General features: G+C 49.5%; 1 protein-coding gene across 5 annotated transcripts in view; it reads right to left on the reverse strand.

Moving 5' to 3' along the window:
* Positions 1-890: 890 nt before the first annotated feature.
* copa (COPI coat complex subunit alpha) overlaps positions 891-22943 on the reverse strand; it is a 35043-nt gene continuing 12990 nt past the window's right edge. For all 5 annotated transcript variants that reach the window (XM_033042638.1, XM_033042643.1, XM_033042640.1 and 2 more), the window contains exons 11-35: positions 22058-22140; positions 20404-20554; positions 19988-20054; positions 18258-18333; positions 17777-17859; positions 15924-16063; positions 15359-15444; positions 14774-14912; positions 13711-13873; positions 13291-13437; positions 12701-12890; positions 12367-12462; positions 11945-12033; positions 11734-11857; positions 11357-11449; positions 8204-8310; positions 7936-8010; positions 6789-6857; positions 6548-6684; positions 4728-4914; positions 4307-4417; positions 3995-4156; positions 2564-2676; positions 2178-2259; positions 891-1977 (exon numbers count right to left, since the gene is read on the reverse strand). In XM_033042638.1, coding sequence (XP_032898529.1) covers positions 1918-1977; positions 2178-2259; positions 2564-2676; positions 3995-4156; positions 4307-4417; positions 4728-4914; positions 6548-6684; positions 6789-6857; positions 7936-8010; positions 8204-8310; positions 11357-11449; positions 11734-11857; positions 11945-12033; positions 12367-12462; positions 12701-12890; positions 13291-13437; positions 13711-13873; positions 14774-14912; positions 15359-15444; positions 15924-16063; positions 17777-17859; positions 18258-18333; positions 19988-20054; positions 20404-20554; positions 22058-22140 — 2830 coding nt within the window. In that variant the 3' untranslated portion in view covers positions 891-1917. The remainder of the gene's footprint in view (positions 1978-2177; positions 2260-2563; positions 2677-3994; positions 4157-4306; positions 4418-4727; positions 4915-6547; positions 6685-6788; positions 6858-7935; positions 8011-8203; positions 8311-11356; positions 11450-11733; positions 11858-11944; positions 12034-12366; positions 12463-12700; positions 12891-13290; positions 13438-13710; positions 13874-14773; positions 14913-15358; positions 15445-15923; positions 16064-17776; positions 17860-18257; positions 18334-19987; positions 20055-20403; positions 20555-22057; positions 22141-22943) is intronic.

Raw genomic sequence — 22943 nt, forward strand, 5'->3', positions numbered from 1 at the left:
TGCAGGTGCTGGGTTACAACAAAAAAAATTACAAAGTGTTGGAGTAACTCAAAAAGGTCAGGCAGCCTCCCTAGAGAACATATATCGGTCATGTTTTGGGTCAGATATCAGAAGGGTCCCAGCCGGAAACGTCACCTATCCATGTTCTCCAGGGATGCTGCCTGCCTGCTGAGTTACTCCAGCACTGTGTGTCTTTAATTAGATAGAGAATTGGCTTGAAAGTAAGACACAGAGAGTGGTAATGGAGGGGTTATTCAGATTGGAGAATGGTGACCGCTTGGTCCACTGTTGTTCATTATCTATATTAATGATTTGGATAAGAATGTACAGGGCATAGTTAATAAGTTTTCATGTGACACTATAATTGGTGGTATAATACAGTGAAGGTTATCTAAAATTACAACAGGCTCTTGCTCAACTGAGACAGTACACCAAGGAATGCCAGAGGGAGTTTAATTCACATAAATGTGATGTGCTACATTTGGGTAGGACAAACATACAGTTGAAGGATGTCATTGAAATGGAAAGGATGAAAGAAAAAAAACCTTACAAGGACATTACAAGCTCTGGAGGGTTAGACTTATAAGGCAAGGCTGAATAAGCTTGAGTCGAAGGCTGAGGTGTGAATTTACAAGGTTTATAAAAACATGAGGGACATTGAGAAGGAAAATAGCCAGTCTTTTCCACAAGGTAGGTCGTTTAAAAACTAGAAGACATAAATTTGAGGGGAGAGTGGAAAGATTTAAAATGGATCCAAGGTGAAAGGTCCACCATTCAATTCAATGCCGGCGGTCGATCCCGTTCTGTGTCACACCCACTGCCCGAGACCGAGAACAGGCAGGACACCAACACCCCCTCCTGATCACCCCAGAATGAATCAGAGTATCAGCTGCAGCAATAAAATTTTATTTTGACACAGGACGCAAAAGCTGTAGGAGGGGGAGAGTCACCGGGAGAAGGACCGGGGCTAGGATTAGAGCTATAATGGGCCGAAGGGCCGTGATGCAGCAGGGACAAGGGCCCGCTTGAAATCCAAGCCAGGAGCAGGAGCCCACTGGGAAACCAAAACCATGAATGTGGATTTGGAAAGGGAATTGGAGTTCACAATTTCGGAGCCAGAAGGTGGGGTTTGGAATGGCTCCAGTGGAGTGGAGAAGTGTGCACTGGGAGTGGGAAGCTGGACTGGGATGCTACAGGATGGGAAGTGCTGTCAGCTGGAATTCCAGGTAACCAAAATCAGTTGGTTGGGGGTGAGGAAAATACAGAACTGGAGCTGCGGAAGAGCGGCGTGGAAAGCCAAAAAACCAGAGCTGGAATACCTATAGACAGATGAAATAGGAGGACAAGTGCTGGAGTAATTCAACAGGCAAAACATCTGCAAAAGTGGAAGGAATGGATAGGAAAAGTTTCTTCAGACTGTTTCAAAATTGTTTATTTTGACAAGAAGCCCGAAACAGGCTAACAGTGTGATTACAGGGGCTAGTTGGGTCTAAATTGTGTACAGTTAGGGACTTTCGTGGGCTAGTTTTGAAAACTCAGATCTAATTATAAGCAAATGGGAAGCTCGGAGCAGAATATAAATGAGAACGATGGGCAGTGCATCCAACACAGGGAGCGGAGAGGATTTAAAACATGGACAGCTGAAGAACAGTGAGAAGTGAAGCTGGTTAGAAAACTGGGAGCAAGATTGGTTTTCGGTTGGTCAGAAACCCAGGAAGCAAAGTTGTCTGGTGGGAAAGAAGTAAAGGGAAAGGAAGAAACTCGGAAGTGGATCAGAAGGTGACATGGAATGCAACTACAGGTATCATATACTATACATTAATTTCATGAACAAAGATAGCAACATGGGAAATCGCGAACATGTTTCAGGCAACAAGCAATTACGCATGCTCGGCTGCAGGAGAAATGATCGAAACATCAGCGGAACTGCAGGGAGCTGATACGAAGACCAATCACATCCTTGCCAATCTCAGTCACCTAGAAAACAAACCAGAGCAGGTTTAAGGAAGAGTAAAATTGGGATACCTGTACACTGGTTGGAGTCTCGCAGTCAACCCTCTGTCTCTTTGGGGGGGGATATCTGTACAGTAAATGGCGTCTCTTGGTCCCTCTCTCCCCGGGGATATTAAACACTGTTGTGTCATGCTGCTCTGTTCAGTACCTGGGCTGTTACGTACCGTGGTCACTCTGCAAATCTGACCCTTGAACTCGGGGCTGTAGCAAGCTCCACTCAGCGGACATTTTTCAACCGGCTTCCCCCTGGTAAAAGAAATCACGGATTAATTCGGAACGTTACTGATTTCCAGCTTTCGAAATGTGGTGTGAATTTGGCAAATCCACGCTTCTAAAACTCTGTCATGGAAGAAGCATTTAATTGTGAGCTAGAGGTGAAAATAGGAGTGGAAGCAGGGCAGAGCCATGAAAACCATAAAGGAAAGCGCGGGGAGAGAGTAACAGGAGGTTTGCTTGGCTAAGCAGTGCCATCCCTTACAATGCCACCAGCTGAATCCACACTGGCCCCACCAGTCACAACTGCCCCACCCTTCCCCTGCACCCCACCCACCTGTAGATGGGTCTGTACGTGGCTGCACAGACATCGAAGGGGTTGTGCATGTCGTAGTTGAGCTGATGGGCATCGGTAGGAGTCTTCTCGCAAGCAGCCAGGATCTTCCGCGTCTGCAGAGAGAGAGAGAGAGAAGTCAGGTTTATTGCTGATGCCCAGGACTGATGTGGGCACTCTTAGAAGTGGGAGGGGCCCGGGTTTCCTAAAGCAAGGCCCCTGGCCCAACGGCATCCCACTTGGGACATGTCCCTTCAAGGTGACATATTGGACCACAGGCACATTCAAGTTTATAGTAACACCTCTCCCTGCCTGCCAACCCCTCACTCTTCCCTGTGCGCTCCTCTCCCACCACAGCCCCCCCCCCCCCAGTCACAGCTTATTTCCTCCCCTTTGCACACATCGCCCATCTCAGAGTCCTCCAATTCCCTTTTATCCCCTCGCCTTTCCCCTCATCTCCTACCTGTATACCAACATCCCTCTCTCTGGCTTTACATTTCACTCCCGTCTACCAGCCTTTGTCTCCATTTCAACTCTAGCCTTCGTCACTTGCTCCAACCATCTGCCACTGCAGGTTCCCAGGACTGGACACATTACCCCCATGGGAAGTCATCAGTGCTTCCAGAAACATGTTGCCCTTGTACTCCACACTGCTGCTCAGAAAGCCTAGGATCAAACTGCTATTTAACCAATTTATCTGCCTGCCCCAGCACTATCAGTGATATCCTCCTTCACTCCCTAAACCTCCTGCTCGAAGGCACTGCTCCAGTAACCCATCCACAACACGCTCATTCTGCCGACACCCCTCCCCTCCAAAACTTGCAATTCTCCCGTGTTTCACCGCATCACCTCCTCCAGCAGCTGGTCTGCGTACAACCATATTTCACAGGTCTTTCCACCCATGCTGGTCCTAGAACAGACACCCCACCCTCCTCCAACCAGCACCTTCCACAGTGTGCCTCTTTTACCCGTCAGGCAGCGAGCCTCAGATCCCCACATTCTGAGGGGGGGGGGGGGGGGAGAGAGCGAAACCCCTCACCCCCACCTAACCCTTGTCCCAGTTCTTGTAATTCTCTGCCCCTCTGCGAATCTAGAATCTGCAAATCTCCACCTTAAAAATATCCATTGACTTGGCCTCCACAGCCATCTGTTGCAATGATTTCCTCAGATTCACCACCCTCTGACTAAATAAATTCCTCCTCATCTTTCTAAAGGTACGTCCATTTATTCTGAGGCTCTAGCCTCTGGTCCTAGACTCTCCCACTAGTGGAAACATTCTCTCCACATCAACCTAGCCTGTTGGCTTTTACTCGCTCTCTTGCTACAAATCGCCGTTCATTCCCATTCAGAGAGTATTCCCAGCCCAAGGTTAATCAACCTTCACCTCAGCAGGAGCCTAAAGACGAGGCCCCGCCCAACAACCCGAGACGTTACCTGCTGCCCCACTTCAGGCTTGGGACCGAGTTCCAGGAGTCTGCCAGCAAATGAGGCCGCGGTCTTGAAGTTTTTCAGCTTGAAGAAAAGATTGACAGCGGTCCTGAGCACCAGGATCATGTGTACAGGCTGGAGGTTGCAGTGGGTGAAGTAGGCAGCCATCTTGGAAAACGAGAGAGAAAACAGTCAGATTGAGAAAGGGAGAGTGGGGGAGAGGAGTCATGGCGGGAGGGAGATGGGCGAAGCGGAGAAAGGATGTGAGGAGACCGGTGGGCGGAGGGCTGATGGGGCTATTGCAGATCCTAGGCCCACCTCACAGATCCTTTTCTGTTGCTCCAGTGTGTCCTTGGCAAGCCTCTTGCGTTCACTCTCCATGCTGAGGCCCACAATGTACTCCCGACAAATGGTGATCAGCTGCTGGGCCTGAGCGGGCAGAAAGGGCACAGCTAGTGGACAATCACCAGACATCCCATGGAACCACAGTCCTGCCAGCACCAGACAACCACTCTGTTTTCATCTGCCCTCGCACCTCTGCATCACCTCTTCGCTCCTTCGCATCTCTACACCTCCCCGAAACCTCTGTAGCGCGCCCCCTCCCCCCTGCCGCGTCCCCCTCCTCCCTTGCACCTCCGCGGCAACCTCTTCCTCTCTTGTACTTCTGCAACCCCCCCCCCCCCCCACCACCTGCCTTCTCTCTCTCGCTCTCTCTCTCTCGCACCTGCCCACACCTCACCTCAGCGATTTCCTGCTTGCTCTCCACCTCCAACAAGGGCACACTGAGCAGGATGGCGCGAAACCTCTCGACCGCCTCCTCGAACTTGCCGGAGGTGGTCAGCTGGTAGCAGAGCTGCAGCCGCTGGATCAGGTCGGCCAGCTTCAGTCCCACAGCCGGAAGCCCGCTCTTCAGGCCCGCATCCTTCCTGCAAGGCCCAAGCACACAGCTTAGTCTTACGCCCGGCTCAGCTCGCAGACCGAATCCAAAACTGGATATCCACAGTCAGGGGGCAAGGGTGAGGTGGAGAGCTCACTCTGTGATTATGGCATTGGGACCCTGACTGTTTGTGATGTAGGTGAATGACTTGAATATGAATATAGGAAATTGACAGATAACAAAATTGATATAAAAAACATCCTGATGGAGGAACTCACAGGGTCAAAATATCAACAATACTTCTCGCCAACTTATGATGCCCAACACACTGTGTTCCTCCAGAAGGTGCATTTTTTGCTTCAGCTTCTAGCATCTGCAATCTACCATGTGTCCCCACACAAAATGGATACATCGTTGATAGTTAAGAGTCATAGACTGCTGAAAGATACTGATCAGTTGTTAAGAAGGCAGAGCCATTACGGGTGAAATTTAAACCTGGTAAGTGCACGGTGCTGCAATTTGGGAAGATTTTTCAGGATAGGTCTAACACAATTAATGATAAACACCGAGGGAATATTGAAGGGCCGAGGCACCTAGCTCTACGTCCAAGGATTCCTGAAGATGGCAACACAGTTAGATTATCCCTCAAAGAATGTTTTCCTGATACATGCCTTTATTAGCCGGGGCACAAAACATCTCAATTATGAGTAGAGAATGGGTTTATGGAGTCGGGAAGCCAAAGGAACACTTGATTGTGGTATACAAAAAGGGTTATAAACAAGATAACTTTTTCCTTGCAACAGAGGTATCTACAACCAGAGAGCACATGGGGCAAGAGATTAAGGGAATCTGTGAAATAACTTTTTCATCCAGAGGGTGGTTGGAATCTGGAACACTACCCGAGATTGTGTTGAAGACAGGGACTTTCACAACATTTAATTATCTCGCCAATAGCTTGAATCACCATGGCTAGAAGGCTATGGATCAAACGCTGGTAGGTGGGGTTAGATAGAACAAATCGATGCTTAATGGGCAGCATGGACATGGGCCGAAGGGCCTGTTTCTCTGCTGTTCAACACTAAGTGACAATGATAGCAGCATGCAGGTTAAAATGCACTTCTCTGCAGGCCATAAAGTAACCTCGAGTGTCACAAGAGTCATGCAGGCTGAGTGGAGATGCCAACTCCAAGTGCCACTATTCTGCACGGGCTAAGGGCCGAGACGTCAGGTTTGGAAGTCATTTCTGCTCATTCCAGTGGAGTGCCAGAGGGAGAGAGCAAGGAAACATCACCAGAGCTGGGAACCATTTTATACCCAGCGTGGGGTGCCAACAGCTGGCTCTAAGCCAGCGTTGTTTACCACCAGATCTAGTTCCCATGTATTGGACTGTTTAATGTATCAGCAAATGCTGGAGCCACATCTTACTGTCGACTATTTTGTCAGCTGATTGCATTAGTGAGCCAAGTGGTCATTTTGTCACTGATTAACAAGCCGGACGGCCATTTTGTGTATCATGAATAACAGCAGAGCTGGCCGAATATGTTACATGAAAGGTCTTGGAGCAGAGGAGTTGAAGGGAAGAAGGTGTTATTAAGACGTTTAGGAATAGAAGGGAACTAGATTCCCTTGCGCTAGAAGCTGTACTTTCCCCACACACCGCAACACACCCTTCATACACTTACCAGTTGCGCTGCGGGTACCCGTACATGGCAGGCAGACACGGCAGGGCCTGGAATACGGAGCGGCCACGGGCAAACGACTGCAGGAAGAGGTTCTTAAACGGGCCAAAGCTTGTGACCCCTACTTGGTCATGAAGCAACTGAAGGGCAGAGATAGGAAAGAGATGATTAGTCCACACCATATAATGTGCACCAGCCACCCCAAAGCCAGGACACACGTCCCTGCAAGATAGTGAGGACTTACTCGAGCCGCAGTCTCGAAGGATCCCGCCACAAGGTGATCAACTGGCAGCTGAGAGTTATTGCACCAAACCTGCAGGAGGAAGTTGAAGAGAGGAGGAGGGATGGGGAAGAGGGGAAAGGAGGGAGAGAGCACAAGGAGTTAGGAGTGGGAAAGAGAGAAGGGAGGGGGTATGATGAAATGAGCGTGGAGGTGGGGGGGGCGTAAGTGGGATAAACAAAAGGATTGTTTAGGAAGGGCAAAAAGGAGGGAAGGTGGAAGTGGATTTTTAAAAAAAAATTTAAATTATTTATTTCGAACAGAATAAAAGAATAAAAAGCAAGTGTGAAACAGCATACAAAAAACAAAACAACAATATTTATAAAGTGTCATAAACAATATCTATAAATAAATGAAATCGTATGTGTCCTAAAAGGAGCAGGAAGAAGCAAAAGCTTATTAATTCCCACCCCTTATTCAACTGCTTGTAATTATCTTATACAAATTTAGCAACTATATGTACACCAGCCACTATATGAATCTTTGCATCAGAGTCACTCGGTAGAAGCCTTATGATCCACAGACTTTATTTCCTCACCCTTCACCCTTAAATGTGGTACATAGGGTGCCCTCATGATATTTCAAAGGCAACTAATGCAGAAACATTCACAAAACCATGGGAGCAGAAGTGATTCTGCCAAATACCCCACTCCCCCACCCCCATCCACATCCCAGTGGCAAATCAGAATCTGTGCTCCTGTCAGACTCTTGACCATCTTGTTACAAAGACAGGGAGCAAATTTATGCCCGTGAAGCATCTCTGGATATCACAGCATTCATGCGTGTTGAAACAGCAGCAAGACTGACATCTATTCTGTGCATGGAATTGTCACTGTTGGCCATTTTGTGTAAACGTTAGAATGCCAGTAATGCTGCCAGTCATTTTATGGACTGGATTATGTGGCCATAGTCCTGGTGGCCAACATGCAATGCAGAGCTTCAATTACCACTGGAATCATGTACATTTTGCATGCTGGGGTTTTATGTCAGTTGAACTGTTGGCCAATTTCTGCCCGGACCATGATGTCACCAAGTCTGGCAGCCATTTTATGCCCACAGTCGATGTGTGGCCCACCCCATGTCGGAGATATCCAATGTCAATGTTACTTACCTGTGCGGGATTGCTACCTCGGGAGGGTGAGACAAAGAATCCATCTGAGGATCCTCCTGCACTCCCAGCGAGTTCCTGTCAACAAGAGACACAACAGCATAGGGTCAGTGAGGCTGCTAATTTGATCTTTTCATGCCTCAACTTTCAAGGTCAAATCTACAGTGCATGTGACTTTCTGAGGGCTGTGTACGAGCATACGCCCAGCAACAAGAGCGGAGGCTGCAGAAGGGTTACATACTTTTAATGACCAGAGAAACAGGACACTTACCAGTTCAGGAGGCAGGTCCAAATCCTCCTCCACGTCCCAGCCGCCTCCTTCCTCAGTGGACCTGGTCGCTTCCTCTCCAAATCCATCAGCAGCATCCACAAAGCCATCTGTCAATCAGGGCAAAGTAGAGAGGGGAGCAGAGGGGGCAAGGGAGTGAGAGGCAGAGGGGAGTCGAGAGACACATGGGTGTGGGAGGCAGAGGCAGACCAAGGGGAGAGAGAAGAAAAGGAGAGAGAGAGAGAGAGAAGAAAAGGAGAGAGAGAGAGAGAGAGAGAAGAAAAGGAGAGAGGAAGAGAGAGAAGAAAAGGGGAGAGGGAGAGGGAGGGGGAGGGGGAGGGGGAGGGGGAGGGAGAGAGAAAGAGAGAAATCTGATTAGTCAAGCCTCGATCCCTGTGGATTACACATTTAAATATCTCCAATATTGACAGAATGGTATCTCACGGAGCAACTTTTGAATGCAATGATTATGTAGATGGTGACAAAGGTTACGTAGTTGTCTATTAATCAGGCTGATCTAATACTCTGCAAGCTTGAGTTCAAATCAACTGGGGAAGCTGGCGAACTACAGCGAATAACCAGGGGGTTGAATAAATCTGTGTTCCCAACAATGAGTGCAGCTACAGTCTGCTGTTAGAAAAGCCAATTTGGTGCACGGCCGCTATTGTCAGTGAAATCGGCCACCCCATCCCTGCACATGTCAAACATTCCTGAACTGGCACAGCAAGTCAATGTATTAAACACAGCTGGACTACCTGGCACTGAGCTGGGCACATAATCAATGCATGATTGCTCAACCAGTCCTCAGTCTGAGTCGAGTCAAGTCAAGTCAAGTTTTATTCGTCACTTGCACAGTCTTAAATGGCCTACCCCTATATCTTAAACTGTGACCCCTGGTCCTGGACTCCCCCAACATCAGGAAAATTTTTCCTGCATCTACCCTGTCCAATCTTATATGTTTTATATGTTTCTATAAGATCGCCTCTCATCCTTCTAAATTCCAGTGAATACAAGCTCATTCTTTCGTTATATGTCAGTTCTGGCATCCCAGGGATTAACCTGGTGAACCTACGCTGCACTCCCTCAATAGCAATAATGTCCCTAGGAGACCAAAATTGCACACAATACTCCATGTGCGGTCTCACCAGGGCCCTGTACAACTGCAGTGGACCTCTCTGCTCCTAAACTCAAATCCTCTCGCAATGAAGGCCAACATGCTATGAGCTTTCTTCACTGCCTGCTGTACCTGCATGCTTACTTTCAGTGACTGATGTTCAAGCACACCCAGGTCTCGTTGCACCTCCGCTTTTCCGAATCTGACACCATTCAGATAATAATCTGCCTTCCTGTTCTTGCCACCAAGGTGGTAACCTCACTTTATCCACATTACACTGCATCTACCATGCATCTGCCCACTCACCCAACCTATCCAAGTCACCCTGCAGCCTCATCGCAGCTCAAACTGCCACCCAGCTTCGTGTCACCCGCAAACATGGAGATGTCACATTTAATTCCCCCATTTAAACCGTTAATATACATTGTAAATAACTGGGGTCCTAGCATCGAGCCTTGCGGCACCCCACAAGTCACTGCCTGCCTTTCTGAAAAGGACCCATTAATTCCTCTTTGTTTCCTGTCTGCCAACCAGTTCCCTATCAATGTCAATACTCTACCCCCAATACCATTTTGCACACTAATCTCTTGTGTGGAACCTTGTCGAAGGCTTTTTGAAAGTCCAGATATACCACATCCACTGGCTCTCCCTTATCCATTCTACTTGTTACATCCTCAAAAGATTCCAGAAGATTAGCCAAGCATGATTTCCCCTTTATATATCCATGCTGTATTTGACCGATCCTGTCACTGCTTTCCAAATGCGCTGCTATGACATCTTTATCAATCGACTCCAGCATCTTCCCCACTACCGATGTACGGCTAAGGGACCGCATAGCCCATGGCTCAGATCACAGCTCTACACTCCTGGACAACGACGAGAACAGGCGCCCCCTTGTGGGTGCTTGAGGTTGAAGCATCCATAACCTTCCAGCCAGAAGTACAAGAGGATATATTTTCTCATCACACAGGAAACCATTCAGCCCAAATGTAACAGAAAGGAACTGCAGATGCTGGTTTATACCAAAGATAAACACAAAATACTGGAGTACCTCAGTGGGTTAGGCAGCATATCTGGAGAAAATGGATAGGCGACATGTTGGATTGGGACACTTCTTCAGACTTCAGACCATCCAGCCTATGCCAGCTCGTAGCAATCCCACCAATTACATTCTCTCACATTTTCCTGTAACCTGCTATCTCACTCATTCCCATTATCTCTCCCCTGATTACGCTGCCACTTTCCGACAGGGCCACTTTAGAGCAGTCAGTTAAGCTCTGTACATCGTAGCTTGGAACTGGTCACAGGAACATGTACAAACTTTACACTCAAGGCATCTGAGGTCAGGACTGAACCTGGATCAGTGGAACTGTAATGAAACTGAACTGCTAAGCCACAGTCATTGATCCACGGAGATCCCCTCAATCCCAGAAATCAGTCTCCACGCAATTCGGTTTGCCGATTACTCCGGTGTCAGGGGTTATGGGGAGAAGGCAGAAGAATGGGGTTAGGAGGGAGAGATAGATCAGCCATGATTGAATGGCAGTGTAGACTTGATTGGTCGAATGGTTTAATTCTGCTTCTATTACTTATGAACTCCATGGTCTATCAGAAAATGCAAAGAGCCCCTTATACTTCAACAACCCTGGGACCAGACATCTCAGCAGATGTACTGAGCACCTTTTCTCCAGAACTGGGTGACACAGTGGCACAGCTGGTAGAGCTGCTGCCTCTCAGCGCCAGACATCCTGGTTCAATCTAGACCTCGGGTGCTGTCGGTGTGCAGTTTACTGCTTTTTCCTGTCCACCAAATCTCTCGCCCTCAGAAGTTTGTATCTCAATCGTGTGCCCTCTTAACCACCTCCACTCCAATGAAATCAGACCCAGCCGCTCCTCATGACTGAAAGTCGATGCCACTGAATCTACTCTGCACCCTCTCCAGTGCAACACACACCTAGTGCAGTGCTGAGTTTACCCCCCCACCCCCAACCCAAAAACACCCAGGAGCACTCCTTTGAGCCCGTGCTTCAGTAGACACTCACCCTCATCCAGCAACAGCTCAGTGTCCTCCTCCCATCCGCCTGTGCCAGCACTCTCCATAGCCTGCTGGTCAACGGCGAGCTGGCCTCCCTTGCCTGTGGGGGGAGTAAAAGGGAAAGGTAGGTGGGGGTGAATATCAGCCGTCACATGAGGCAACTTTACCATCACCACCACCCCGGCCTAATCGCAGCCCTTATTCCAGAGCCAGAGCGTGCAATACATCACCAAAGGACCCTCACATTCACAGACGACAATGTCAATCTGGCAGGCCCACCCACCTGGTTCGATTCCTCCTAACACCCTGTATGCCCACCGCCACCCCTCTCCCCCACCCAACTGTAGTCCTCCAACCCCATCCTCCATCTAAACCCACAACTACCTCGTCCGGCCATGTTCCCCTCGAAGTAGCCCTTGGAGACGGTGAGCAGTGGCCAGTTGGTATCCAGAGGCATGACGGGTGGTGGGGGCTGCAGCAACTGGGCCTCGGGGTCAATCTCTGGCACCTGAGAGGGAAGACAGAGAAAACAGGGATGTGGCGAGGTCAAGTGTCAGGGAGCGAGACATGGGGAGTGGCAGCTGGTCATACTTACAGTTTCCTTTTCTGGATCAAAGGTCGCCCTGAGGGCCTCAGCCTCCTCGTCCAATCCATGTGTTGCCGCAGTCAGGTAGGCCAGTGATTCTGTGGGAATGGATGGATGGAACACAAAACATGTCTGTTAGCAACTGATTTTGAGCACCATACGCCAGAGACAGAGATGGAGACAAAATCGGAGGAGAGTAAAACAGGTGTGGAATTGGGGGGGGTGAGAGGGGGGGGGTTCGTGACTGGTGGGCAGGGGGAACACAACCAGCGGGCGAGGATTCAAAGATGTTTTGGGAAGCAGGTGGTGGTCCAGGAGTACGCGGAGAACGAGGAGTATGGGGCGACAGGCAATTTTCCCCGCTAGTGGGGGGGGGGTGGGGGAGAAAAATAGGTTTGTCCGAGAGTCAGCGATTGAGCATTTCCTCTTACTCTGTCCACAGTTCTTCAAGATGCGAACCCGTTCTCCCACGTCGCCCAGGTACAGAGCATTCTGGTAATGCCCACTCATATCCTTGCGGATCTCAGCTACACAAGAACAAGAAGCAGACACAGATCAGGCCAAGAGCTTCATAAAACCCAGCCCTCATTTCCACCCTCACTCATCTGCCAAACGCCATCAGAGGGCTGCATCAGGTTAATCACTTGACCAGCGGGTTCCCAGTTCACCAGGTTGCCGCAGGTGAAGTGAGCATGTCATTTCCCATAGGTAAGCGACCGCGCTCGGCACCTGCCCTCCCAATCCCACCCAGGCCCATGGCCTCACCGATTTTCATCATCTTGCGCAGCTTCTCCAGGTTGCCGGTGATGAGATAGAGGAAGGAAAGCTTGTCAAAGTTCTTGGTGCGCTGGTAGCACATCTCCACGATCTGGTGGTTCCCCTGCAGCAGGGCCAGCTCACCCAGCTTCTCCCAGCACCCCTTCTCATCCAGCGCCTTTGCTGCATCCAGGGCAATCTGTCCACAGAGGCAAGGGGCTGGTATCAGATAAGTGAGGGATGATGAGGAAACAGGACCAGGAGATCAAGTAGGTGATGGGGTTCATGAGATAGGGGGATGAGCAGGGAAGGAGGAAAAAAATAAATCAGGGAGACAAGGGGGGAAAAGGCAAGAACGAGGTCAGGTATTCATGGAAGATGGAGCAGGGGTGAGGAAGAAGAGTAGCAGATGGGGGTAAGGGGAGGGCATTAGACACCAGGGGACAAGGGGAGAGGAGTGGGTGTGGTGCAGAAAAAAAATGAGGGGGGAGAGAATGGAAGGTGGAAGGGGAAGAAGCAGATGGAGAAAGGAGAGAAGACGGAGGCAGAGGAAGAACCAGAGAGGTGGAGGAGGGAGAGCAGCGGGAGGTTTGTCTCACCTCGAGATTCCCGCACTCCAGAGCTAGGCTGAATCGGGTTTTCTCGTCCTTGACGAAGTGCAGCGCCACCTCCGGGTATCCCTTCTTCTGCAGGTAGGCGATGATGGACTGTCCCACCAGCTTGGCATTCCGCACCATGTGTAGGACCTGCGGGGGCAAAAGAGAGGAGTAAGAGGCCCTGCACAAGGGGAAACCTGGGGGAGGGGAGCAGATTGAGTTTAGGACCAGAAGGGCCTTGGCAAGTGTAGAATCGGGTGGATCTGGGATAGGGGTGAGGGGTGGAGAAGGGCGTGGAGTGGCGCAGAGGGCAAGGGGTTGGGGGGGGGGGAACGCAGAGGAGAGCTGCACACTACTCAATCATTGTGCCTGGAGCCCTGTGTGATACTTACTCCGGTAACCCCTTCATTGCTACAGACCTACCTCATCATACTTGCGGTTGACCAGAGCCAGCTTGAACTTGAACTCGGTGGGGTCGATGGTGAGAACCCGTGGGCGGCAATCCCTGTCCAGGCAGTAGACGCTGTTGCCCTTCACCCTGGTGACGTAGATCGGCAGGTCCAGTGTCCTGATGATCCCGTGGTCTCTATAGAATAAGGAAGGTTCCTGGAGTTACACATCAGCCCAGGCTCAGCTGGGAAGGCTTCCGACAGGAACAGGTCAAGATCAAATGCACTGTAACCTGTAGAGGCCTCTCAGCCTACCCCATGCATGGTGGTCCAGGAAGCCCCCCACCCTCCCACGCTAGGTCCACAGCCCTGAAGATCCTGTCGAAACCCAATCTCTTGCAATTTAAATATGAAGAGGATAACTGCCTCTTTCTCTCCAGACTGGCAGTGTGCCTGACCTCCCAGCACTCTGCAGGAATCCCTGCCCTCCCCTCCTGGTCGATCTCTATCCCTATGTTCTGCCTCAGAGGGCAGTGGAGGCGGGTTCTCTGGATGGTTTCAAGAGAGAGCTAGAAAGGGCTCTAGCAGGGTCAGGGGATATGGGGAGAAGGCAGGAACAGGGTACTGATTGGGGATGATCAGCCATGATCACATTGAATGGCGGTGCTGGCTCGAAGGGTCCTATTGTCTATTGCTCAGGGAAACTGTCTTTCCAATTTACTCTTCCAAATACCTCATCATGATACACCCCTTGATTGTATCCCCTCAACCGCTTCTGTCTGGGGTTGTTCTGAGGAAAACAACCCCAGTCCCTCCAAACATTTCTCAAAGTGACAATACTCGAGAGTCTTGACAAAACATCCTCGTCAATCCCTCTACACCTTCTCCGTGTGAAACCATCCCTCCTGGGATGTGGCCGAAACTGTCCACCGGGTCAGACTGGGTTCTAACTGGCGTTGGACACTAGTCGAGCATCCCCTCCCTCCCATGTTCTGAGCTTTGCTTAATAAATAAAGGAAAGTGTCGCATGCACCTCTGCAACCAGAGTAGCTGGTTGTGGGGCGATGCCGTGGGAGAGGGGCAGCGGGGAAACTCACCCAGAGATCAGTGCGTATTTGATGTGGTTGCTTGTTGTGTAGATGAAGACTCCACTCTCGTCCCAGGCCCCACTCTTCACTCTAATGTTCTCGTGGATGCTGCACAGAGATTCCAGCTTGCGGTTGCAAATCATGATAGCTGCAGGGTGGGGGAAGGAGGATTGGGTTCAGGAAGAGGGGGCAAGAGAAGAGTGTACATCAGAGACAGAATGTTGGCTCCATTCATATCTCCGCAGGACTCCCACAACCAGCACAAAGGAGGAACTGCAGATGCTGGTAAATCGTAGGTACACAAAAAAGCTGGAGAAACTCAACGGGTGCAGCAGCATCTATGGAGCGAAGGAAATAGGCAACGTTTCGGCCCGAAACGTTGCCTATTTCCTTCGCTCCATAGATGCTGCTGCACCCGTTGAGTTTCTCCAGCTTTTTTGTGTACCAGCACAAAGGATAGGCTAGTCAACCTGGGCCTCACTGGAGCTTGCAGTGAGCTCCTCACATCAACACAGAGGTGCTGGGCATCCATCCTTCCCACCAACACAACAGGCACCCTCCCACCTACAGCAGCGTCGCCCCAGGCAAACTCACCGTGTTTGGACAGTAGAGCCACGTGGGTCATATCGCCAGACCACACCACATACTTCACTTTGCAGATCTTGACCGAGCTCAGGGACCTGCAGAGAGGCAAAGGGTCAGAGGCCAGTCCATCCCGTCACAGACACTCCCTTCCTCTGTTCAACATAACAGTCCCTCCTCCACCCAACCTCCTTTCCCAGTCCTCTCCTCCCCCCTCCCATCCATGACTCTTCCCTACCTCTCCCCCTCCCCATTTACTTTGTGAAGTTATATATCCAATTAGGTCCCTACTAGCTCAAAGATGCATAACCCCATTCTTTTCCTTCACTTTACTCTCACCGGACATCTGACTCCATCCATCCCTAACGAATCTTCTGTCTCTCACTTGCAGAGCAGGGCAGCTTATACGGCAGCAAATCAACTCGCGTCCCGGAGGCATGGAGAGAGGGCACCCAGGGAACCCCATGCGGTCACAGTCATGCAAACATCACACAGACAGAACCTGGATCTCTGGGGTTCCTCCACTATCCCTCCTCCCCAACCTCCTATCACCCTCTTCCTTGTCACCTGCCCTCACCTCTTCTGCTGAACATCGAACAGGGTGATGGAGTCGGCGTCTCTCAGCAGCAGGTTCCCGGTGCCTGCATAGAAGATTTCATCGCAGTTTGGCACCTGCACTTTTTTAGTGATCTCATTCTTCAGATTTTTAATTAGGATCTGTGTGGAGGTGATGAATGGGAATAGGGGAGGGAACAACGTGGGGTTAAATCACAGATACAAGCTAAAATCATTGCAGCTAATACCTGGCCTCTCCAATTTTTGCCCTTGTCACTCCATCCCCAAGAAACACTCAGCAAATTAAACAATCCCAGCTTCCCAAAAACACTCTCACTACTGAGATTTTCAAGCGGCCAAACACAGCTACAATCTGGAATACTAGTACAAGTCCTTTGCCTGAGGAAGAATATACTCGAAGTGGAGGGAGACCAGCAATGTCTCAATATACTGATGCTTGGAATGGTAAGTTTGTCTAATGAAGAGGGATTGAGGCTGAGCCTGTTGTTCCAAGGCAGAGTTGGAATAAACAGATAATTTTCAGACTGAAAAGCCATAACTAGTGGATCAGCCAAAAGATCAATTCTTAGTTTTCTCTTATTGACTATTCATTTGATGTCTTGGGGCAGGGGGCAGGGGGCAGAATGCAATGCATCAACATTTGCTGATGGCAGAAACAAAGCAGGGCATGCTGCAGTGAGGATATTTTGACTTTGCAACAGGCTACAGGACATAGAACAGTACAGCGCAGGAACATACCCTTACCATAAATGGGTAAATAATATTGGATTCGTCTCATTTGGAGCTTTCAAGAATGCAGACGGGACGGTAAAGAAGGCATACGGTTTGCGTGCCTTCATACGATATGATACAACACAATAGAATTGTATTTATCCCAGGAGTGAAATTGATATTGTGTATTCAGTATTGTGTTTCAGATGTAAATATAGTATGTGGATCTGGTCTCAATAATACAGAGAGGATGCGGAGATTTTGGAGGCTGCAGGGGAGTTTCACCAGGATGTTGTCTGCATTTAACGATTTGAGACTAGATTTCGAGAGGTGGATGCCTACAACATGCTGCCACGATGGGATGGGGGGGAGGCAGTGGTGGAACCAGAAACATTAGTAACATTTAAGAGATATTTAGACAGATACATGAACAGGCAAGGAGTGGAGTACAGGCCATGTCCAGGCAGATGTGTAGTTTAAATTGGCATAATCGGCACAGACATCATGGACCGAAGGGCCTGTTCCTGTGCTGAAATATTCGGGAAAGAAGAGACCATTCTTTTCCCTTGATGACCTCCACCTCCTAATGCAGGGTCTTGTCCCCTAAAGTCGAATGCAACGTAATATTAACCATAGCCCCTCCCCATAAGTTCTAAATTAGTTACAGCATAGAAACAGCAGTATGAGATGCAGCATGGAAACATGCACACTGGCCCACTGAGTCCACGCGGCCATTAATCGCCTGTTTACTAGTTCTATGTAGTACACAGGGGGCAATTTACAGAAGCCAATCAATCTGCAAGTCTTTGCGATGTGCGAGGAAACCGGAACACTCGGAGAAAATCCACACGGTCACAGGGAGAACATACAAACTCCGCAGACAGAATCCGCAGCCTGGATCAAACCAGGGTCTCCAGCGCTACGAGGCAGCAACTCTACCATTGTACAGAGTGGCGGGGTGGTTGGACCCAAACTCAGCTGCCATGTCTCAAGTGCCAAGGTGAGTCTGCCTCATGAATTCCAATCCCCAGGCGCCACATTGGAACAAAGAACGCACCAGCACTCGTCCTTCTCTTGAACCTCGTCAGCCCACCCCCCCCCCCCTCCCCCGGTCAGAAGTAAGAGCGCCGCACCGATACTTACCGAATGCATCCGGTCCAAGACAGCAAAGCGATTTCGAGCCACCCAGACAGCTGTCAGACCAGAGGAGCGCTTTCCCTCAGGAGCTGCAGAGAGATAGAACACACTGTGACTTCCAAAGAATGGGGAGGCAGGTGGGGTGTGGATCAAGTGAGGGAAGGAAGTGAGGGGTAGGGAGGGAAAGTAGGAGAATTGCACCCAGTTTTAATCAAGGTCGAAAATAAATCAGAATTTGGCCCATTCAGAAAGATTTCAAAAAGTTTAATCCCATGCTTCAGCACCAGGCCTTATCGCAAGCAGTAGCTCTTAAAATTAACATGTTCATTCCACTTAAATGCAGGGAGGGTCCCTGTCTCTCACACCCAGTGTCCCAAAACTACTCCCCTCCCAATTTTCCCCTCCTTACACTATCAGCCAAGGGTGACTCATGGGGAAAGGGAAGTGGGAGGTGGAAAGAATTAGACAAACGGTCACCGCAACCTACCATCGGGATTCTGCGAGTCGGAGTCCTTGGGAATGCTGTAGAGATCGTACGTGCTGTTCTCCAAGTTGCTGGCTCGCTGTGGGAGACAGAGAGTGTGGGTCAGATTTGCCTGTGAGCCATAGTGAACGCAGGCAATGACAAGTGACTAGTGTTTGGACCCAGCTCCTGCAACACCAGGCCCCCCCCTCTGGCCCGAATCAGGCAACTCGTGAAGTCTCCATAACCCATCACCCAAAAAGGTGGACCCCGAAGAACACCAACACAATATGGGCCCCTCTCCAATTTTCATTGTGAGAAAAGTTCATACAAGAAAGCTAACGAGTCCATGGCTCTCCAGGGATATAGAGATGGAAACTGCAGTACTCCCAGTGTGGTCTTCTTCTTCTTGCGAATGAAACATAAATAAACCAAACAAATAGTTAGATCTCAAGCCGGGTGTTGAGCAGTCAGGCTGTTGTCTCTGCGGCAATGTCTGCCAGGCCCCGAGCTCCATTTGGTGGCTGGTAGAGCGGGCACTCACTGATGACATGGTTGACTGTCTGATGTTCTGTTCCGCATTCACAGGCTGGGCTCTGGCGTAGCCCCCATGTCCACATGCTGGCATTAAAACGCCCAACTCCAGTACGAGGTCTGATGAGCATCACTCATGCTCACTTCTGGGGAGGTCAGACCCCGGACAGCTTTTATCTGGTGAAGAGATGTAGCTGTGTAATGGAGATGAGGTTGCCTTCCACTCCAGTGACCACTTGGTGGCTATCCAGTGCTTTTGTCTCAGTTGGCAGGATGGATGCTAGTAGTTGTTTTCCATGTGGAGCAAAGGGGTGATGGGACTTCAGTCGGGGTGGCCTCTGCTCTCTGCTGATAGCCTGATGGAGGAGGTGATCTGGGTCCATGGCACGACGAGATAGTGCCAGAGTTGCGGCTTGCCTTCGGATCCTTGCAGGCGGAATGCCTGCAAGTATAGGGAGCTGCTCGACTGGAGTAGGTTGAAGGCACCCAGTGATGGTTCGTAAGGTGCTGTTCAGGCTCGTGTCTTCCAGGCTAGTATGTCTGCTTCTACTCCAGACGGATGCGCAGTACTCAGCTGGAGCATACTCAAGAGCCAAGGCAGAGGTGCAAAGAGTTGGTGGACTGGCTCCCCAACTTGTTCCTGCCAGGCGTCAGATGAGGCCGCTACGCGCCATGACCTTCTCGCGGAGACCAGCCAGGTGTGGACGAAATGTAAGCGACCTGTCCAGCTTTACACCGAGGTAAGTAAGTGTTTGTTGGAAGTCCAAGCGCCTATTGTTAACGAAGACAGCTAGCTCTCGCTTAGCTTCCTTGTTGTATAGATTAAATGCTGTTGACACTGTTTTGCCTTCGCTCAGCTTTAGACGCCACTGTCGTAGGTATACTGCCAAAGTCCCCAAGTCTTGACTCAACGAGCTTTCGATTGTCTTCCACTCTTTGAGTCTCATCAGGATGGCTAGATCGTCAGCATACCCATATTTTCCAGCGATGGTCTCTGGGAGGTCATGGATGTACACGTTGAAAAGCAGCAGAGCCAAGATAGATGCCTGTGGGACGCCATTCTTCAGTGTATATAGCCTACTCTGCTGTGGTGTAACCCAGGGAAATGGAAACCAGTACCGTTCACAGTGCTCCCATTGTGCTCAGAGTTTGATTTTTCTCTTATTAATGTATCTTTCCCTGGTCTCTACAGCAACCCGTGAACCTGTTCCTGATCTTACCGTGCACAAGAGGACAGCGTTTTCTGCTGGATTGTAGGACATACTGAAGACTGGGAACTTGGAGCCACTGTGGAAAGGAGAAAATAAAATTTACTCAAGATATGCTGGCATCGCAGGATATTTCCTCACGAAATTGCTAGTCCACACACTGGGAGTGTGTGACAGAACAGTGTAGGTGAGCTTCGCCTTGTAATTAACCTGTGGAACGGAAGTGTGGAATGGAAGTATGTGATGGTACATTGTGGAAGGAGATACACTCTGCATATAACCTATGCTGAAGTAGTGTGTGACAGGACTGTAAAGGGAGCATTATTTGGCTTCTAACCTGTGCCCTGGGAGTGTGCGGCAGGACAATGTAGAGGGAGCATCACTCTGTGCCTAGCCCGTGTCCCGGGATTGTGTAGAGGGAGTTTTACCTGCGCAGCTGCATTACTGCGACGTCCTTGGAGCTGTGGAAATCGAGTTGACGCAGGAACCGGTCTTTGACGTAAAACAGGGCGTTTCCATGCACTGCATAAGCTGGCCTCTCTCGCTCAAGTTTGAATACAATCATCCCACTGTCGTGACCTACGCAAAGGTTCAGGGAAAAAGGTTAGGGTGGAAAAGGAAACTAATCTGCATGAAGCTACCAAAACTACACGTTACTGGTATGAATGTGATACCACCAACGTCCTCAGAGAACATAATGGAGAGATATTCCTACAGACTACACCAGATATGTAGAAAATTTTCCCGAGAAAGGGAACAATGTATCACGGCATGAGCAAAAGAGGTAAAGATGTTTTAAGGGATTTTAAGAGCGTAGGATCAAAGCGGAGGTGACAACTCAGTGAGCTGGAGTTGGAGGATAGTCGACGAAGTTGGTCATACAATTTTGGATGTCTCTTACTAACAGGGCATTTAAAGTAAATGGCAGACTTCTGGAGTGTTGGCATAAAGAGGGATTTTGCAGGATAGGGTCATATTTCCCTGAAAATGGTGACCCAGGTGGATAAGGCATGAAGTATTCCTTCGACATGCTTGCCATCACAAGCCAAGGCACTGAATGAAACAGTTGCGATGTAATGTTGAACTGTACAAAACATTGGTCACACGCACTTTGAGTACGATTTACTGTTCTGGTTGTCACAATACAGGAAGCACATGGTACCAATAGAACAAGGACAGAATAGAATCATCAGGATGGTACACAAAATTGCTGGAGGAACTCAGCGGGTGCAGCAGCATCTATGGAGCGAAGGAAATAGGCGACGTTTCGGGCCGAAACCCTTCTTCAGTCTGAAGAAGGGTTTCGGCCCGAAACGTCGCCTATTTCCTTCGCTCCATAGATGCTGCTGCACCCGCTGAGTTCCTCCAGCAATTTTGTGTACCTTCGATATTCCAGCATCTGCAGTTCCCTTTTGAACCCAGAATCATCAGGATGTTGTCTGGAATGGAGGGTTGTAATAATGAGAGATTGGATAGGCTGGGTTTATTCTCACTGGACATACGAGGTTGGGTGTTGTCCTTGAGGTTTATTAAATGATGAAGCCATAGATAGGATAAATACTCAGGGGCTTTCATAGGGAAAAAGAGTTGGAAACTAGAGGGCACAGGTTGAAGATGAAAGGGGCAGGACTTCAAGGAGATCCGGGGTAGGTTTTTAGGAGGTCGTGAATATCTGAAAGGAACTGGCAGAAGAGATGGTGGCGGCAGATTGGAATTACAATGATTAAAAGACATTTGGACAGGCACTGGGATAGGAAGCGACGAATATGGGCAAACGGTATTAGTGTAGATGGGCACCTGAACAATTCTGATTCTATGACTAGTTTGGGGCTGAATGGTATTAGAGACCAGAGTTTTGTTTACAAAAAGGCGGAGAGGGCAGGGAGTGTACTCCAGTTGTGTTTATAATGCAGGGCCATTCACACAGCCTATATACAGTCAAATCAACTCCCCCACCTGTCCTTGGGTATATCACCCAACCATTGACACCCAACTCTCCCAGCTCCCACTACACCCTCTCTGCCCCCCACCCCCCCCCCACCCCCCACACAAGACCGACGCCCTATCCCAATCCCATCTTACCTGCAGCAAATAGGTTGAGGTTAGGGTGGGCACCGAGGACCCAGAAGCGATCGTGGTCCCGACGGAATGTCTGCACCCCAGTTCTGCTCAGGACAGGGAAGGTTGGGGGGAGAGATATACATAGGGGGTGGTGGAGAATGGAGGGGATTAAGGGCATCGGGAAGGGTACAAGAGGAGACAGAGCACATCAGTCATAAGTGGGTCACAACACTCTCACCATTGATGTAGTCTGCTCAACTTCCTTTTCCTACTTTTACACTCTCCGTATTGGCCGCGAGTATTCGGGAACTTCCCTCGAACAGGAAGGAGAGTTTGCAGTGACCTCATAGGACCACGTGTCGACCATGCTGCGAGTTTGAGTCGAGGACAAACTCTAAACTCGCAGATTAGGTCGCCGCAGTGGGACAGACCCTTAATTCTACCTTCCAATAGTTACTTGCACTATTCCTGCACTATCCTCTGTCTGCCAGCTCTACTCACTTCATCTAACAAACTCTATAACCTCTCACAGCTTCCTAAAGCATTCAAAACGCATGTTCTATTCCATTGCTAGAGAAACGCGCACATTCCAAGAAATTTTGGTAAACGACATTATTTATTATACATTATTTAATCAGCCACTTCATTTACGATCCAAAGATATCATGTCCTATTTTAAGAAGGAACTGCAGATGCTGGAAAATCGAAGGTAGACAAAAATGCTGGAGAACTCAGCGGGTGAGGTAGTATCTATGGAGCGAAGGAAATAGGCAGAGTCTGAAGAAGGGTCTCAACCCGAAACATTGCCAATTTCCTTTGCTCCATAGATACTGCCTCACCCGCTGAGTTTCTCCAGCATTATTGTCTACCGTCTATGGCCTATTTTAATATCAATCCGTCCAATCAC

The sequence above is a fragment of the Amblyraja radiata genome, chromosome 24, assembly GCF_010909765.2.
Source record: "Amblyraja radiata isolate CabotCenter1 chromosome 24, sAmbRad1.1.pri, whole genome shotgun sequence".
Taxonomy (NCBI): domain Eukaryota; kingdom Metazoa; phylum Chordata; class Chondrichthyes; order Rajiformes; family Rajidae; genus Amblyraja; species Amblyraja radiata.